Below are 20402 nucleotides of genomic sequence, written 5' to 3' on the forward strand. Positions count from 1 at the left end.
TACTGCCATGTTCATTTATCCAGAATTTTTTTTATTTTTCTTATTGGTAATTATTATGTCTAAGGTGTTATGTGGCAGGTGCTTGTCTGTTTGAATTCTAAATTTCCAGAACAATTTAGATTCTTCATTTTCTATTGCTTTGACTATTTTGTAGTTCGACTGTTTTCTTTTTTCCCCCCTTGCAGACAAATGGTATATCTTGCAGATATTGCAATGCACTATAGCTACTATTTTGTCATGACATTGTTTTTAATCTGTGTGATCTTCTTGCAGAAGCTAACTAGGTGGTCCTCTGTTTCTTCATTGTCTTTGTGGTCTAGACGTTTGTTGTCTTTTGCTGTCTTCTCAATTCTTACTTCATATACATTTGGGTTTTTGTTTTATTTTGTGCGGCCAGAATTATCCCTCTGTCTCTTTCTTAAATGTTTCTGCTCTTAGCTATTACCATGCCTTGCACTTATCTGCTTTGAAAGCTATTTTTTTTAAAAATGACTAAGTAATACTTTGCCTACTTTCTATTCTTCATTTCGTATTTCTTGTAGGCTACCTTGGTTTCGTGGTATTCAGGGTATACTAGTATCAGTGCATCTTCTTCACTGTCCTTTTGATATTCTTCCAATGTCCTTTTTTCTTTGTAATTTTCCGTATAATTGCAACATTGCACACCAACTGATGCTCTTTGTTAAGTGCAGTCTGTCAACATCACTATTTGGATAAAGGACATGTTTCATTGACATTATTTTTCTGGCCTTTCTAACTAGGGTTTCTAGCTCAGCTTGAGTCCAGTCCAGTATTCTAAATGTAAATCTAATGACTGGAATTATCCAGATAGATAATTTAACTTATATTATGAATGTTTGAACTACTATATGTTACTGTTATAAAGTGCTGAGAATCTGAAAAGTCCTAAATAGCCTTGCATTTATATAGCTTGAAAACATTTCCTTGCAGTCTAAAATTGTAATTCTTGAATCTAACAAATTATTTGAATAAATATCTGTTGCATGAGCAAGAAATACTGACAACCTCCTCCTCCTCCTCCTCCTCCTCCTCCTCCTCCTCACTCCTACCTTTAGCTCACATATGGCTCATTTGTCCCACAAAACATTCATAGAACCCAGATCTCATCCTTTTATTGCATGGTTCCAAGTGAGTCTAAGCAATATGCTGGGATTATCCAACTCCTTCAACATTTCAGGTGGACATGGGTTGGAATCTTTGCTGTAGATAATAGCAATGGAGAACATTTCTTAGGGACCATGGAACAATTGTTTTCCCAGAATGGAATCTGTTCAGCTTGCACACAAAGAATTCCACAATTAGCCCATTGGGATGATTTAAAACAAATACTTGAAACAGCATTAGACATATATGCACCCTTAATAGATGACAAAATTAGTACCTTTATCATTTATGGAGAATCTTTGCAAGTGTTATGGCTGACTGCTGTTATATTTCTTCTCAACGGAATGAAGGAACATCTGTCCTTTGGAAAAGTGTGGATCATGACCGCCCAGTCTGACTTTGTGTTAACAGGAATGCAAAGAGGTTGGAACAGCCAGTTGTTCGATGGTGCCATCTCCTTTACAATTCACTCAAGAGAACTTCTGGGGTTCAAGAAATTTATTCAAATCATAAAGCCTTCCTGGACTACAGGAGATGGATTTATTAAGGATGTATGGGAACAAGCTTTTGACTGTTTGGTTCCAGATCTACTAGAGTTAATGTCAGACAATGATGCATGTTCTAGAGAGGACAGTCTGGGAAATCTTCCTGAACCTCTTTTTGAGACCCAGATGACTGGACACAGCTAAAGCATCTATAATGCTGTTTATGCTGTGGCACATGCTTTGCATGCTCTTTTCTCACTCCGATACAACCAAAGAAATTGGGTCGCATGTAAAAGATCTTTATGTCAAGGACTTCAGTCTTGGCAGGTAAACTTCATGTGATTTTGATTATACTTTATATATATATAAAGCAGTGAAAGTTGGACCATAAAAAAGGCTGAGCAACAAAGAATTGAGGCCTTTGAACTCTGGTGCTGGAGAAGACTCCTGCGAGTCCCTTGGACTGCAAGACAATCAAACCGGTCAGTCCTGGAGGAGATCAACCCTGACTGCTCTTTAGAAGGCCAGATCCTGAAGCTAAAACTCAAATACTTTGGCCACCTAATGAGAACGAAGGACTCACTGGAGAAGAGCCTAACGCTGGGAAAGATTGAGGGCAATAGAAGAATGGGACGACATAGAATGAGGTGGCTGGATGGAGTCACTGAAGCAGTAGGCGTGAGCTTAAAAGGACTCCAGAAGATGGTAGAGGACAGGAAGGCCTGGAGGAACATTGTCCATAGGGTCATGATGGGTCAGACATGAATTCGCAACTAACAACAACAACATATATATATGAAGTCAGTAAAAATAAAAATGATTAACTCCGGGATATAAGACAAAATTCTTCTTTATTGCTGAGCTTTTGTCAACAAGCTGTTGACATCGTCAGAGCAAGGGCTGAATGATAAGGGAGTCAGTATATACACTTATATAGCAGTTATAACAATCAAATTGTGGAATGTGGGTGTGACCTGTTCGTGATAAGCTCGCTCGTTTATAATTACAGTGGTTCCGGCTTTGTTGGAAAAGGCCGGTCTCTGGTTGATTTTTGAAAGTCGCGCCTAGCAGCTGCTTGGTGCATATCAGCTGTTAGGCGCGTAAGTCTCATCGCGCTGCGTGTAGTCATGCGCTAGCTGACAGGCTCTTCGTTTGAAGTAGAGTCAAGGAGGTTGTCTCGTTGCCTCGCGTGTGGTCATTGCAGGCTTGATTCTGCTGTGGAAGGGAGCAGATGTCCTCATGGAGTGTGCAAGCAATTCGGTCTCCTTCGTGTTTCTTTGCCTGGTTGCTGTAAAATTGGCTCTGTTGTATGGTTTGGTTTGTCGGATCTTAAAACTCTTTTAGTGTGTGGTTGTTGTGTGTGTCTGTTTTGTTTTGCACGGTTGTTTGGTGTGTTTGAATGAAAGTGTTATGGTTGTCAGTTGTGAGTGATTTTGTGGGATGTTTGATCTGGCTTGTTATCTTTTGTTTTATTGTGCATGGTGGGACAGATTTAAGTTTTGATCATGGTCTCAATACTCTATTGTAGTTTGGGTGTCGTGTGTGTTTGTTTTGTTGTGTGTGGTTATTTAGTGAAGTTGCAAGGTTTGTGTCTTGGGTATTGTGTTCAGAAGTGGTGTTGTCTTTATGTGTAGAAGTGTCAGATGGTGTGTTAGTTATGCAAGCTATCATTGTTGTGTTAGAATTCTGTCTGTTGTTTAGTTCAATTGAAATGGATTGTGTTACAATAATCTCATCTGTTGTGTTGATATGGTGTTTGACAGATGGGTGTAGTAGTGTGTTTGTGTCTTTGTTGATTGTATTTAAGAGTTTGGATGTTTTGTGTTGTTGTAAATGCCTTCTCAGAGTTTGGTATGGTGGTAATAATTCAATATGCCGATTTTACAGCAACCAGGCAAAGAAACACAAAGGAGAGCGAATTGCTTGCACACTCCATGAGAACATCTGCTTCCTTCCACAGCAGAATCAAGCCTGTGATGACCACACGTGAGGGAACGAGACAACCTCCTTGACTCTACTTCGAACGAAGAGCCTGTCAGCCAGCGCATGGCTACACATGGCACGATGAGACTTACACGCCTAACAGATGATATGCGCCAAGCAGCTGCTAGGCACGACTTTCAAAAATTAACCAGAGACCGGCCTTTTCCAACAAAGCCGAAACCACTGTAATTATAAACGAGCGAGCTTGTCAATAGATCTTTTCTATATTTTATTCTTTCATTCCCTTTTAATTGTTTTTGTCTCCAAATCACACAGCTCCAACCATTCCTTCAAAGCATTTCATTTAATAACTCTGCTGGAGAAACAATTTCCTTTAGTGAAAGCAAAGAAATAGAAAGTGGATTTGACCTCATGAACTTGGTCACCTTTCCCAACATCTCCTTTCATCGGGTAAAAATTGGAAGAGTGGATGGAGAAGCACCTGAAGGAAAAGAATTAATTATTAATGAGGACATGATAATTTGGCACATGTGGTTCAATCAGGTATCAGTTCAGTGACTGTTGATGGAACAATCTCATATGGGTTCATTAGGATTGGAAATTTGCCTTTCTGTGCAGTTCCAAAGCTGCTTTTTCATGAGGCAACTGGACTTTCTTGCTTTTCTTTGAAGATGTTTCACATCTCATCCAAGAAGCTTCTTCATCTCTGACTGGATAGTGGGGATTGGAAGGATTTCTACTCCTGCAGACAGCTGGTCATTTGTATTCATTTAGAAAGTTGCTGAGGCCACCTGGATATTTATCAGGGTCATCAGGGTCATCTGAGTAGTGCAAATGGGTGTGGAGCCTTCTTGGAACTGTTGAAAGGACTGTGTTGTAGACTGGATAGTGTCATATCCCTCCCCCCCTGTTGAGAGAGGGCTGTTCAGTTTTGACATAGATGGTCTTTCTGACCCTTCTTTCAAACCAGTAGTCCTTTCTGTCCAAAATATGGATGTTGCTGTCTTCAAAATTTGGATGTTGCTGTCTTCAAAAAAGTCAAAAAGCCTTTGACTTTTAAATGCAGACTTTCTGTGGAGTCCTTGGTGTTCTCTGAGCTTGATTGTTTTCTTGCAGATGTTTCATTACCCAACTAGGTAACATCTTCAGTGTACCGAAAATGTTACCTAGTTGGGCAATGAAACATCTGCAAGAAAATAACCAAGCTCAGAGAGTACCAAGCTCAGAGAGTACAAACCAATCATGTGTTGCAAACATTGCCTTGAATTGATTTGCTTTCTTGTTGACATAATTCAATAAAATCCAGTAGATCGGAAACATTCTTCTTACTGAATGACTGAAATGCAATATGAAGTTGTGATTAACATTTTTGGTCCTTTCATTCAGCATTGAACTTGCTTGTGTGTATGTGTTTGCTTAATGAAAAGTTCATTTCTTTATTTCACTGTAGCAACTGAAAGTTCTTGAATAAGCCCAGTTTGCACTGAAGCTTTTTTATGTATATTTTATCTGGTAGGTTGTTCCCATTTCAATGTGTAATGAAAATTGTCAGGCTGGTTATCAGAAGAGAAAGAGTGAAGGAAAAAAGTTTTGCTGCTATGATTGTGTTCCATGTCCAAAAGGGAAGGTTTCAAGCAAGATTGGTAAGTGTTGTTGAAATACTTTAAATTTGCTCAACATATAGATTCAATTGAGCCCCCTCTCCCCCAAAAAATCAACTATCTCTGGATAAGAGAGAAAGAGAGAACATGCAGACGAAACTGAAAATGAATACTAGCTATAGCTATCTACATCTTTTTAGCATTCATTTTCAATTAAAATAATGTATACATATTGGACTGGATACATTAATTTCTATTTTTTTTGGGGGGGGTGTCTGTGCATTCCTTTGTTTTTGAAAATCAGCCTTTGAAGTGATACATGAATTGAATGCTATTTTTGTAGAAATTTTTTGCACATGAGGATAATTATTTGGGCTGAGTTTTAATCAAATAGCTATGAACTGATTTCATTAGCTATACTTTAATTTGTACATATTTCATCAGATTTGTAAAAAGGTGTCATTTAAAATGCATTATTAGCTAGGCACAATTGAAAACAAGATATTGCATTCAGTATTAGTAAAGGTATAAGCATAGTTAAGTGTAATTTGATTATCAATTGTTATTACCTGTTATGGCTATTGATTTAGTCATGAATTAGCACTAAAATGGGAATTTTCTTTTCAGATACAGATTGTTACAAATGCCCAGAAGTTCAATATGCTAACCATGAAAAAAACAGATGCATCCTTAAAAGAATAAGCTTTCTTTCTTATGAAGAACCATTAGGAATAAGTTTAGCTTCAATTGCTGTTTCATTTTCCCTGGTAACACTATGGGTGCTTAGAACTTTTGTTAAGCACAAAGATAGTCCCATTGTCAAAGCCAATAACCGGGATCTAAGTTACATTCTCCTTGTTTGTCTTCTGCTCTGCTTTCTTTGTTCTTTGCTCTTTCTTGGACAACCAAGGAAAGTCACCTGCTCTTTTAGGCAATCTGCCTTTGGTATTATCTTCTCCATGGCTGTTTCTTGTGTACTGGCCAAAACCATTCTTGTTTCTCTAGCATTTATAGCCACACAGCCTGGATCAAAGGTGAGGACATGGGTAGGGAAAAGATTGGCTGTTTCCATTGTCCTTGCTTGCTCTCTTCTCCAAGCAGGAACTTGTACTGTGTGGTTATCAATCTATCCCCCATTCCCTGAGTTAGACATGCATTCAGTAAATGAAGAAAACATTCTGCAATGTAATGAAGGATCAGTCTCCTTCTTTTACTGTATTCTGGGCTATTTGGGTCTCTTGGCCCTTGCCAGCTTCATTGTGGCTTTCCATGCTCGTAAACTGCCAGACAGCTTTAATGAAGCCAAGTTCATCACCTTTAGCATGTTGGCCTTCTGTAGTGTTTGGATCTCCTTTGTTCCCACTTATCTGAGTACTAGAGGAAAAGCCATGGTGGCTGTGGAGATCTTCTCCATCTTATGTTCTAGTGCTGGACTCCTAGGCTGTATCTTTTTCCCTAAATGTTACATCATTGTATTTAGACCTAAACTAAACAACAGGGAACACTTTATAAGGAAAAAGACTGAGTAATTTCTCATTCATATATACATTCATGTATTTTGCAAAAAACTTGATATTCACTACCAATAAATTGCTAATCTATTTTAATTAGAGAGTCATTTTAGTTTAGACCAAATACCCATCTTATCTAGCATCCTTGTTGTAAAGAGGTCATATCTTTTCTCTACTGTTGGCCATAAATCACTCATGGATAAAATATTATTTTCTTCAGGGATTCTCTTAAGAAACATATAGTTTTCAGTTGATATTTATCCCATATCATATTGTATCACAATTCTCAGCAGCTCACATAGAAAAAAAATGCAATATAAAGCATATCCAAGAGAAATATAAAAAACATTACAGCAATACAAAGATGATAGACTCAGAATAATAGGTCATATCCAGCTCTGACTCAGAGGATTGTGACAAGGAACCTGCTCTGAGACAGTCAGATGGAACTGAGTACACAGTGAGCACTTCAAGAACCCAAACCTAGCATGCTCACTCATGTGAGTAGGGTTTATGTAATGGAAAAAAAAGCAGAATGGTCTGAATACTGACTACTTACACACCAGATGTTTTCCAAGCATTGATTAGGCTCACCAGCACAAATTCTTTTTGTTTTAAAGAAAATTTTATTGGTTTTCTAGGTTTACATTTAAATATTTGAAAAGCAACGTGCTGGCTGAGTTGGTCAATAATTCAATAACATACAAATATCTTTAGTACAGATCTCAAACTATTACATTAATTGTTTCCTCTCTTTCCCCCTTAATATTTACTGTCTAATATTTAAATTAATAAAATTCTTATATTGATCAACTTAAAAATAACTTTTGTGCATTTATTAATAATTTTTAGTTTATACGTATCCTAATTGTTTTAAAATTCAATTTTTTTAGACAATCAATGTCCTGGTTAACTTTTCCCAATTTTTAGTTTCCCATTAATATTTATATTTAACATTTGATATTTATAATGTCCAAGTTTTAAATAACCCCAATTTCCTTTATCACAATTCATCACAAGATGAATTCTGTATTTGAATCCTCACCATCTTACATCAACTAATTAGTAATACAATGTAATATTCTTATTTTCTGGTAATTTCCAGATATCTTAAATTTAGTAACCTCCTATTTCAAGATTTAAAACTTGCTGTCTTTTTCTCTTAATATCTACTATCTTATATTTAAGTTAATAATTCTTATTATTACTGCTAAGTAAAACATATTTATTACATTCATTGATAGATTTTTAGCTTATATATATATATATATATATATATATATATATATATATATATATATATATATATATATATATATATATATTAATTACCTTTACATTTAACCTTTATAAGCAAATCAATGTTCAAATTTAACTATTAATATTTATGCTTCTAAGTTATAAATGACCAAAGTTTTCTTTATCTCATCTCATAACAATATCTAGTATTCAAAGTACACATCTTATCTATTTGAGTATATTCTATTTTAATTCTCACAAGTAAGTGAACACCCCAATTTTCTTCAGTCTTATTCTGTCTTTCTTTCTTTGACAAATCATCTTCCATGTCCATGCTTTTTTTTAATCCCATTTATATCCTGCCCTTCTCCGAAGACTCAGGGCAGCTTACAATTTAAAGCACAAATTAATGTGCTTAGCAATAGCCTTCATTCTATGTATATGCCTGCTTATTAGGGCTTTCGCCCCCCCCCCAGCAGCATTATTACAAAGTCAGCTTATTGCCCCCAACAATCTGGGTCCTCATTTTACCTACCTCGGAAGGATGGAAGGCTGAGTCAACCTTGAGCCTGGTGGGATACGAACCTGCACTAATTGTAGGCAACTGGTGTTACTTAAGGAGGCATTAGCCCACTGCTCCACCAAGGCTCTTTTCAGTCATCAAACAAATTGCATGGTTCTAAGTGTGACTTCAGCTGTCTGCAGCCTAGTGACAAGCCATATTGCTATGGCCAGTCTTTCATCTGCTGGTTTGGAGGACTGCCCTAGATCAAGCAGGAGGGCTACCACCCTCCCGCAATCCAAGGAGGATCCTCTCCTTGCTGGTCACCCCTGCATGGAGACTTTAAACCTTTTCCAGGTCCCCCAGTGAAGCGAAACTAGATGCGGAAGATGGATGTCACCTTCCAGACATCTATGGAGGTCGCGTTGGCAAACCGGAAGTCCTCAGCACGAATTCTATTTACAAGCCACAGCTAGTCTGTTTCCCTTCTTGTATTTGAACCATTGTTATGCTCCTGAAACTGTTTTCCCTTTGATTTTGAGGTTTCTTGCAACTGAATGTGCAACTGATCATGTCATGTGTAGGATCTAAAACAGGAGAGATGACAAGATGAAATCAAATCAAATAAGCAAAAAATTACCCCAAACATCTGGGTTTTCAACAGCTTTCATAGGCCAACAAAACAAACAGCTGTTTTACAGTTTTGGTTCTGCGATATTCTCTCCTTACCTAAACTCTCCAAACCTCTTTAGAATAAGGGATTGTCAATACATTTTCACTAGGTTAATTGATAGAGCCAAATCTATCTATACCTATCTGGATGCCATTTCATGGAGGGCATTATAGGTCAGATTTGTGCCTTAAATTGGATCTGGAAACCAATTAGAGACCCTTGCCAAACTTGTATTATGTTGTCAGGAGCCTGAGGGATGCATTTTGAACCTACTATATTGTCTGAATATTCTCTAAGGGAAACCCCAACTTGAGCTAAACTGATATGTTTTGAACCTTTTTTTATTCGTCTGAATGACATTTTCATGTAATATTAGCCACTGTTGGATGTGTTCTTTGTGAATTTATCAAATCTTTGTCAAGTCATCTCAACTGACAATAATCTCTCCATTGTGTGCTGGTGAAATTGTATTATACTGTAGCTGTCCTGTGACTAGCATAGATGGAGGAGAGGATAACTCTGTTGTGTTTATTAAACTGATTTTATTAATCTTTGTTAATAATTATACTCTGACCACCTTTAAATGAAAGCATTGTTTGTGAACTCCATATAGTTTTTTCAGATGAATGGTAAAGTTGGGAGGGATGGAGAGATAGAGATAGAAAAAATGAGGCAATAGTCGTTATGAACATTCCTTATTGCTCTTGGTGGCCGGTGTCAACTTCCCTCCGCCCAGTACGCTCCCACAGAGAGGGCCTCCTCAGGGTGCCACCGGTCAAAGAATGTCGACTGGTGGCCCCCAGGGGGAGGGCGTTCTCTGTGGGCATGCCGGATTTATGGAACCATCTTCCGGTTGAGCTCCAGATGGCGCCTGTCCTCCGCTCCTTCCGGTGCGATCTCAAAACCTACCTTTTCGAACAAGCTGGCCTGGCCTGATGGGATGGGGTTGGGTTTTATTAATCTATTTTAACCTATTTTTAATGTGTTTTAACTTATTCATGGGCATTTTGTTTAATCGGTTTTAATTTTTGTATCTTGTTTTTTAATATGTATTGCCCTGTTCACCTCCCTGAGTCCTTCGGGAGAAGGGCGGTATACAAATAAATAAATAAATAAATAAATACTCTTGAATGAGCATCTTTTTTCAGTTAATTGCCCTTGTTCCTCATCTGCATTCATCCCTACTGTCAACCGTCCCAATCTGGTCAACCAGGAAAGAAAGATTCCCAGCCCATGACTAGCCAAAAGCACACTTCACCAAAGCCAAAGTGGTTTCAGAAGAGCAAAGATGGATCTGAGATTTTCATGCACAAAAGATACATTTAACATTCCCTTGTTTCCAGTCAATACCCTGGTTCTCAGTCAATGTCCAATGGGGTGTTAACAAATTATTTGGGAAACAGTTCCTGTCTTTGCATGCTGACCATGCTGCATTCCTTTGTTATGGCATGAAGACAGCTGATGCTTTTCAAGGGACAGTATGGCTTGGTTTTGAAACCCCTTGGTGCCCTCCCTGTGTCCATACCTCCACTGCTCCCTCCCCCTGTTACTGATGTCAGGCTGTCAGCTTGCAATGTGTGGCTTAGCAGAATGGCAGCCATAACACCTACATTATCTCCTTATAAAGTCCAATCTTTCAAAATAAAGGGACACAAATGAAAAGTTTTTAAGTCTTCATTTTTATTAAGTTCTCCTTGCAATTCAGCTCAGGCCTCAGCACAATAATGTAAAGTTTGGGGGAAAATATACAACCAAGTAGTCCAAAAGTGGAAGCTAAAATGGAGAAGATCTCCAGAGCTACTGTATACTTCCCTTTGATGCTCAAATAAGCTGGAATGAACGAAAACCAAACAGCGCAAAAAATCAGCATGCTGAAGGTGATAAACTTGGCTTCGTTGAAACTATCTGGCAACTTTCTAGTCTGGAAAGCCACTATGAAACTGATGATGGACAAAAGGCTCAGGTAACCCAAAACAAAATAAAACATGTTGGAAGAACCTTCATTGCATACAACTATAATTTCAGTGATTAGAGCATTATGGTCAAGATCTGGGAAAGGAGGAGAGATGGCCAACCATACTACACAGATAGCTGCTTGCAAAAGAGAGCAAGAAAGAATTATGCATCTGGCCAATCTTTTCCCCACCCACTTTCTCAGGCTGGAACCTGGTTTGGTGGCCATGAAAGCCACAACGACAGTGATGTTTTTGGCCAAGAGGCAGGATACCACTGCTGAGAAGATGAAGCCAAACGTTGCTTGCTGGAGTAGGCAGGTTATTATCCCAGGTTGTCCAATGAATAAAAAAGAGCAGAGAAAACAAAGAAGGAGTAACCCAAGGAGGGTGTAAGTGAGTTCTCTATTGTTCGCTTTGACAATCGGCGTATCTCTGTGTTTTATGAAAATTCCTAGCAAGAAAAGCGTGAGGAGGGAAAAAAATAGAGCAAGTGTTGCTAAACAAGCCCCTAAAGGATCTTGGTAAGAAAGGAAAATTATAGTTTTGAGAATGCAGTGGTCCTGGTGTCTGCTTGGATATTGATCCTGTGGACATTTGAAGCAGTCATTCATATCTGGGGAAAATAACAACAAATCATACATTTTCTGGCTTCTTTCTGCATTGGCCACTCCTTTATCAACCCAAATATTTGCTATACAGGTACTTCTTAACTTACAACAGTTCATTTAATGATCATTCAAAATTACAATGGCACTGGAAAAAGTGACTTATTACCTTTCACACATCAGCTTAATTGATTCACTTACAGTACCCGCTGTGGCAAGAAACATTGTAATTTGGGGCAAAACTCACTTCACAAATGTTTTGCTTAGCAACATAAATTTTGAGCTTAGTTGTGGTTGTAAGTCCATACCAGTCCGGTTTCAGACCCGGTTACAGCACCGAAATGGCATTGGTCACACTGGTAGATGATCTCTGGTGGGCCCAGGACAGGGGTCGCTCCTCTGTCCTGATCCTACTTGACCTCTCAGAGGCTTTTGATACCATCACCCATGGTATCCTGTTGCGACGGCTCGAGGTGTTGGGAGTTGGAGGCACTGTTTTACAGTGGTTCTCCTCCTACCTCTTGGGCCATTTGCAGTTTGTAGTGGCAGGGGGGCAGAGATCTACCCTGAGGCCCCTTTCTTGTGGGATACCTCAGGGGTTGGTTCTCTCCCCGCTCCTGTTTAGCATCTATATGAAGCCACTGGGTGAGATCATCCGTGGTTTTGGGGTGAGGTATCACCAATATGCCGATGATACCCAGTTGTTTATCTCCACCTTGAGCCAACCCAGTGATGCCCTTGACATGATGTCCCAGTGCCTGGAGGCGGTGCAGATCTGGATGGGAAGGAACAGGCTAAGGCTGAAACCCTCCAAGACCAAGTGGCTGTGGATACCGGCATCTCACATTGTCCAACATGTTCCATCTCTTTTGATGGGGGGAGAGCTATTTCCCCCGTCAGAAAGGGCCCGCAACTTGGGTTTCCTCCTGGATTCATAGCTTAACCTGGAAGATCATCTAACCACCATGACCAGGGGGGCTTTGCACAGGTTCTCCTGGTGCACCAGTTGCACCCCTTTTTGTACCGAGATGCCCTATGTATGGTCACCCATGCCCTTGTCACTTCTCGCCTGGATTACTGCAATGCTCTCTACATGGGGCTGCCTTTGAAGTGCACCCAGAAGCTTCAGTTGGTGCAAAATGTGGCCGCACGGGTGCTTATGGGAGTATCTCAATACTCCCATGTTACACCTCTCCTGCGTGAACTGCATTGGCTTCCGGTTGCCCTCAGGGTGCGATTCAAGCTACTGGTAATTACCTTTAAAGCCCTACATGGCTCAGGCCCAGGGTACTTACGAGACCACCTGCTGCCAATGTCAACCTCCCATCGCCCAGTTCGCTCCCACAGAGTCGGCCTCCTCAGGGTTCCGTCGGCCAGGTAATGCAGGCCGGCGACTCCCAGGGGGAGAGCCTTCTCTGTGGGTGCGCCGACTCTCTAGAATGAACTGCCTCCAGAGCTGCGGACGGCCCCTGACCTCCAATCCTTCTGCCGTGACCTGAAGACATGGTTGTTCCAACAAGCAGGCCTGGACTGACCATGGTTTTTAATTTGGTTTTTATTGTGTTAAATTGTCCCGTATTTCTTATATTCATTGTTTAATTCTTTTTTAATTTTTGTATTTTATGTCTCTTAATTTTTATTGTTGTGAGCCACCCTGAGTCCTTAGAGAGAAGGGCAGCATATAAATTTAATAAACCCTAATCCTAATCCTAAATTGAGGATTACTTTTAATGCATCCAGGTTTCTAGTCTATCCCCTCTTCTCAGAAGGCATCCTCAAGTCCCTGTATCATAAAATATATCTTTATTCTGAGACTTCTCCAGCCTGTCAATAACCTACAGGAAATGTGGTGCTCAAATTTACTTTATTTTATTTATTTATTTTATTAAACTTATATACTGCCCTTCTCCCATAGGACTCAGGGCGGTTCACAAGGTTTTTTTAAAAAAACAATGCAACAAGTTACAAAAATTAAAAACAATGAAAATAATTACACTAACCTTGAAATAAAAAACCCAATTTCAATTAAAAATACAATTAAAACCCCAGTTAATACTCTCAGTCTAGGCCAGAAAGCTCGAAGAGCCAGGTCTTCAGGTCCCGGCGGAATGAGCAAAGGTCAGGGGCAGTCCTAAGCTCTACGGGCAGCTGGTTCCAAATGGCCAGTGCACCCACAGAGAAGGCCCTCCCCCTGGGTATTGTCCGCCGGCAATCTTTTACCGGCGGTACCCTGAGAAGACCCTCCCTGTGGGAGCGCACAGGACAAAGGGAGCTTGATGCCGGCAGCAGGTGTTCCCTCAAATATCCTGGACCCAAGCCATTTAGGGCTTTATAGGTCATCACCAGCACCTTGAATCTCACCCGGAGGGCAACCAGAAGCCAATGCAGCTCGTGGAGTAGAGGTGTTACATGGGAGTATCGGGAAACCCCCATCACAACCCGCCCGGCTGCATTCTGCACCAGCTGAAGCCTCCGAGTGGTCCTCAAGGGCTGCCCCATGTAGAGAGCGTTGCAGTAGTCCAATTGGGAGGTCACGAGCGCATGAGTGACTGTGCGCAGGGCATCTCGGTCCAGGTAGGGTCGCAACTGGCATACCAGGCAAACCTGGGCAAAGGCACCCTGGTCACGGCTCCTATATGGTCTTCAAAACTGAGCCGCGAATCCAGGAGGACACCCAAGTTGCATGCCCTATTGACGGGGAGGTAACAAATTGTACACAGAAATTTCCCTTGGCTGGTTTCTCCAGTGCACTTTCCCTGCCTCCCCTCCCCTTCCTATATATTATTTACTCTATAGCTTATTCCATTTAAACTGTCCTACCTCTTAACCTTATCTTTTCATTTCCTACATTTCTTCATCTTTACTCCTTGACAAAAAGAGTCCCTCTCATTTTTGTATATATATAGAACTCTGTGAGGAGAGTTGGGCTAAGACAGAGTAACTGGCCCAAGGTCATTCATATGGCTTTCATGGCTAAGGTGAGAGTTGAACTCATGGTCATATGTTTTATTTTATCTGCTTATTATGGTCTTCTATGTACCTTTTGAGTTTCCAAAAATCCTATTCTTCCTGATTCCCATAAAAAATAGCAGCCTTGAAATGAAGTAGGCATTTCCTTGGAAGAGTAGAATGGAGAGGCTGCCTATATTTAGAAATTTCCTACCTTTCTGGTTTGAAATCTTCCCTTCTGAGCATGGAACACAATTGTAACAACAAAATTTTTCTCCTTCTTTCTTTTCTTTCCGATAACCAGGCACACAGGAAGGGTTACATACAGAAATGGGCCGTATCTAACCATAGAAAGAAAAAGGGTTTCAGGACTGGACAAATGGTGAAGAATAGTATTTCATTTTTAAGTTATTCAGTAGCTCTGTGATACAATTTTCAGACAGCTACTCTTGACTGAGCAGTTACAGCTAAAAATAGAAATAGAGATACCAACTATTCCTCATTTACTAGCATAAAAATTTTATAGTGTAATATTCTTTCCCCTGCAATTGTGGTTTCTTCTAATGAATTAAGAGAGATAAATCAGTATGAATCATAGGTAACTAGACACCTATGGAGCTGGCATGCCCTGGAAGAAATGCAGCAGACAAATCCATAAAGTCATAACTTTACATAACTTGTATTTTGTTGTATTTTCATGAATTTACAATTGCATCAATGGATCTCTACCTTCCTAAACATGATTCCAAGTGCCCAATAAAATAAAACTCAATACAGTAAATAAGGTATCACTATAAAACAAAAATGTGCACTCAGTTACTCTTCTGCTGTCAGTGGTGGGACGAAAGATAGATAGATAGGAAAGAATAACCAAACAGAGTTGGAATGGACATTTGAGGTCTTCTAGTTCAAATCCCTGGTCAAGCAGGAGATCCTATACCATTTCAAACAAAACCTCCAGTGATGGAGCACCCACAACTTCTGGAGGCAAGTTGTTCCACTGATCAATTGTTCTAACCGTAAGGAAATTTCTCCTTAGTTCTAGATTGCTTGTTTGGTTCTCTTCTTGATTAGTTTTGATTCATTGCTTCTTGTTCTACCTTATGATAAAAGGCTAGGGTATTCCTGATGGAATCTAATAAATCACAAGCAGCAAAGCGATAGTATTATGAGACCCTTTCTGGCATATAGTTTCAGGTCTGGTTTTTATTTATTGGAGAAATAAAACCTATCTTACAAAGCACAGAAGGCAAGACATGAATGGATGGAAAGTAATCGTGGAGAAAAGCAACTTAGAACTAAGGAGAAATTTCCTTACAGTGAGAACAATTAATCAGTGAAACAACTTGCTTTTAGAAGTTGTTGTTGCTCCATCACTGAAGGCTTTCAAAAAGAAACTAAACACCCACTTCTCTGTAATGGAATAGGATCTCCTGCTTGAGCAGGGGGTTGGATTAGAAGACCTCCAATGTTCCTTCCAATCTGTTATTCTGTTATGGATGGATATATCCAGAATCGCTTCTGTCTCTGAAAATGAACATAAGCATATATGAGAATTCAGGAACATCTGGAAACTACTATACCTACTTCACCTGGTTGAATCCTTGGTGCCAAACAATTTTATCTTCATCTACAGTTAAATATCTCCCATCAGAAGTGTAAGAATTTACCCATCCAATTTTAAGCCTGTGGAAGGAGTTGTTTGGAAAGACAACCAAGTTAGTAATTTCAAGACCAGATGGCATTTCTCCATGCTTATCCAGGAAGACAGTATCTGCAGCAGAATTATTGAATGAAATGTCTTGAAGAAATAGATGAAGCTAGTTATAAGCAGGGGGAAAACATTAGTCACTTTCAGTATTCTGTGTTGCAGGTTGTTTTTTTTTTTAAAGATGTACAGTAGTGGCTAAAATTGTGGAAACCTTTTGAGAAATGTGCACAGTAGAAATGTCACCTTTGGTTAAGTTTCCACCATTTTTTTCTTCTAATTTCTTTTGTAACTGTAGACTTGTTCACTTAATAATACTATTTTATGCTGCTTTCTGGGCAACCAGTCAACTCTTTGCACCATTACTTTAATTTTATTATATTTTACAAGCTCACTAAATGAAAGAACACACACACAAAAAAAAAACCCCAACCAACTTGATAGTGATCACATAACACACTGACAAATGTCCTTCTCTCAGCTTCAATACATGACATCATGAACTGAATCCTACTGTGATCTGATTGGCTCATTGTCGAAACAAGATGACACCTGATTGGCTCATTGGCTACACTCATGCTCATTGGCTACAATCAGATGAAGGAAAGTTACCTGATATAAACCTAAGTAACTTGTTCTTCCTTTTTCTGGTTATTTGGCTATAACCTTTCATAGAATACAGTACAGATAATTGAACAAATGTTGTTGCATTACATTCTTTATTAAATTATCTTTCCATTTATATATAATTTTATGGTACTACTCCAAAAAAGTGGTGTTATTAGCCATCAAACCGCAAAAATACACTTTTATGTTATGCTGAATACATAAGGTAAAGGTAAATGTAAAGGTTCCCACACACATGCATGCTAGTCATTTCCAACTCTAGGGGCCGGTGCTCATCTCCATTTCAAAGCCGAAGAGCCAGCGCTTGTCCAAGGACAACTCCTTGGTCATGTGGCCGGCATGACTAGACGCCAAAGGCGCACGGAACGCTGTTACCTTCCCACCGGAGTGGTCCCTATTTTTCTACTTGCATTTTTATGTGCTTTTGAACTGCTAGGTTGGCAGAAGCTGGGACGAGTAACAGGCGCTCACTCTGTTAAGCAGCACTCAGGATTCGACCCGCCAAACTGCCGACCTTCTGAATACATATGTTATGCTAAATATAATGTCCTTCAACAGGTATGGAGGATGACTTCATGCTGGCGAAAGTAAATATTGTCAATGTGGCCTGATAGTGGGAGAATGTTATTTATCCTATTTATTTTACATATTTCTTACACATGCTATGTTTCTATGACCTATTTTATACCTATTATATTTGCTCAGTGTTGAATATTATATGTCTATAGTTTGAAGGTGCTTCAATAAAGAAAAGCTTCTGAATAAAGGATACCATACACACAAAAAATATATTAATATGATAAATAAGCATTGTGAATCTACATCCACTATTCATATCTTGTAGCAGAGGTTTCTGTAGGAATAAAGTATTTTCAGTTCCTATGAAGGTTACATCATTTCATCCTTGATATGGATGATTAGGAGTGACATGATAGCAGTGTTCCAATATTTGAGGGACAGCCACGAAGAACAAAGAGTCGACCTATTCTCCAAAGCAATTGAAGGCAAGACAAGCAATGGATGGAAACTAATCAAGGACAGAACCAACCAAGAACTAAGAAGAAATTTCCTAACAGTAAGAACAATCAACCAGTGAAACAGTTTGCCTTCAGAAGTTATGGGTGCTCCAACACTAGAGTCTTAAGAAAGGACTTGACAACCATTTGTCTAAAATGGTATAGGGTTTCCTACTTGAGCAGGAGGTTAGACTAGAAGATCTCCAAAGCTTCTTCCAACTCTGCTATTCTGATATCTTAGTACCACTTAATTAACCTGACAAAAGATACATTACCTGCCAGGGATTTAGTTTCTGAAGACTAACATCTTGGTGACCCATCTTTGCTTTCCTTTTCGACTGAGATGAATAGATTTTATGTAAAGCGTGTGCTGCCGCATAGATGGCATTATAAATACTGTAACTATGAGCAGCCATGGCCATTTCAAAAAAAGAACCAGGAAGACTTTCTAGCTTTTCCTCTCCAGTGCATATCTTATTGACCGTTAATGTCCCAGTGGAATTTGTGAAAAGGCACCCAAATGATTGTTCCCAAAAATCCTTGAGAAAAGTATCTTCTCGTGTCCCAAATGGCTGAAGCCCCTGAAGAAATGTATGGAATCCCTGAACTTCATTGGACTGAACTGTCAGAGAAATGGCTCCCCTGAATTTCTGCAAACGCCATCCTTTCTGAAAGCTCATCAATGCAAAATCAATCTGTGCTGTCATGATCCACACCTTCCCAACAGGAGTAAGTTCTTCGGGTAGACTACTGACTGTTTCTATCATTAAGGTCAACCAAATAAATGAACTGGTTTCTCCATAAACAATAAAGACTTTGGCTTTTCCTTGCATCATATGTAGATTATATTTTTCAGCTGTTTCCAACGTAATTTCATAGTTGGGAATATAAGCTTGTTTTGGAGTTCTTTCAATGAATTCTGAACAGATTCCATTCTTGGAAAACAAGGACTGCAAGCTTTGCAGGAAAAGTGTTCCACTGTTATCATTTACGATGAAGAGGCCAACCCACGTCCATCCAAAATGTTGTAACACATGGATAATCCCCAAACCTTGATGGGTTTCATTAGGGACAATGCGGTAAAAGGAAGGAGTTTTATACTTCTTCTCTGGGACAAAAGAGCCATATGTAATCTACAGAAAAAAGCAAAGAAATAAAAATATGCAAGAAAGTCAACACAAAAAAGAAAGTAGATGGATTGATGGATGATTTTTAGTAGGTGCCTCGTTATACACAGCATGCTGGCAGCCAATTTAGTTCATAGTTGACATGCTAAGTAAAAATGAAAGTAATGGAGGAAAAAAAGTCTGAATTTAATAAAGTTGAAAAGTGACCTCGTTATTTCCTACAAGAAGAGAACTGATTTTATTGTCACTAGTTTTGAGGTATGTTTGATCCCATGTAACTAACATATTGCAATTTTAACATTTAAATTTTGCATATATTCTCCCCCCCCCCCCCCGTTACTTAATGACTGAATTCCATGCTCAATGATTAGGAGTATCATGAGACACAAACTATTAGTTTTATTCATTTATAACATAAAATATGAAAATACAAAAGCAAATGGTAGGGGATAACAGTAGGGAAAACAAAAAAAGATGTGGAGAAAGGGAGGGGAAGAAACAAAAGGTATTGACTTCTGACTCTCTCTGTTGCAGTAAATTCAGACATTAAAATCAAATCTCAACCTTTTACATTTCTATAATAGTATGCTCTAGCCATTTCTGTATCAGCAAATTAGTCTAATCAGTAAAACCCAAAATCATAAAATCATTTTTTTTCCACCTCAAGCACAAAATTAAGAAGCGGTTCCAAGTAGAAACAAAAATACTTATGTTCTTTTCTTTTATCAACACAGACAATTTGGCCATGTCTGCTAATTCCATCAGCTTTTGTAACCATTTTCCATGGTGGGAATCAAGGCATCCTTCCACTTTGGTGAACAGAGCAATCTTGCTGCCATCACCATATATGAAATCAGAGTTCCAATTTTTCCCCCCAGTTCTCTTGACATTAGACCCAGAAGGAAAGTTTTTGCTTGAATCTTTATGTTCACTTTAAGAATTTTCTGCATTAATATATTGGATATAATATAATATAATATAATATAATATAATATAATATAATATAATATAATATAATATAATGTAATGTAATGTAATGTAATGTAATGTAATGTAATGTAATGTAATGTAATGTAATGATGTTAATGTAATGTAATGTAATGTAATGTAATATAATGTAATGTAATGTAATGTAATATAATGTAATGTAATGTAATGTAATATAATAATATAATATAATATAATATAATATAATATAATATAATATAATATAATATAATATAATATAATATAATATAATATAATATAATATAATATAATATAATATAATATAATAATATAATATAATATAATATAATATAATATAATATAATATAATATAATATAATATAATAT

At 38.5% G+C, this 20402-nt stretch overlaps 1 protein-coding gene across 1 annotated transcript in view; it reads left to right on the plus strand.

The window, feature by feature from the left end:
* Window positions 1-1845: 1845 nt before the first annotated feature.
* LOC310649938 (vomeronasal type-2 receptor 26-like) overlaps window positions 1846-20402 on the plus strand; it is a gene marked incomplete at both ends in the record, with an annotated part of 482094 nt that continues 463537 nt past the window's right edge. Inside the window, 5 exons of the mRNA XM_083378771.1 lie at window positions 1846-1937; window positions 3498-3596; window positions 3932-4097; window positions 5071-5197; window positions 5783-6627. Of these exons, the coding sequence (XP_083234897.1) occupies window positions 1846-1937; window positions 3498-3596; window positions 3932-4097; window positions 5071-5197; window positions 5783-6627 (1329 nt within the window). The remainder of the gene's footprint in view (window positions 1938-3497; window positions 3597-3931; window positions 4098-5070; window positions 5198-5782; window positions 6628-20402) is intronic.

This window comes from Vipera ursinii (genome assembly GCF_947247035.1).
Source record: "Vipera ursinii genome assembly, chromosome: Z".
Lineage (NCBI taxonomy): Eukaryota > Metazoa > Chordata > Lepidosauria > Squamata > Viperidae > Vipera > Vipera ursinii.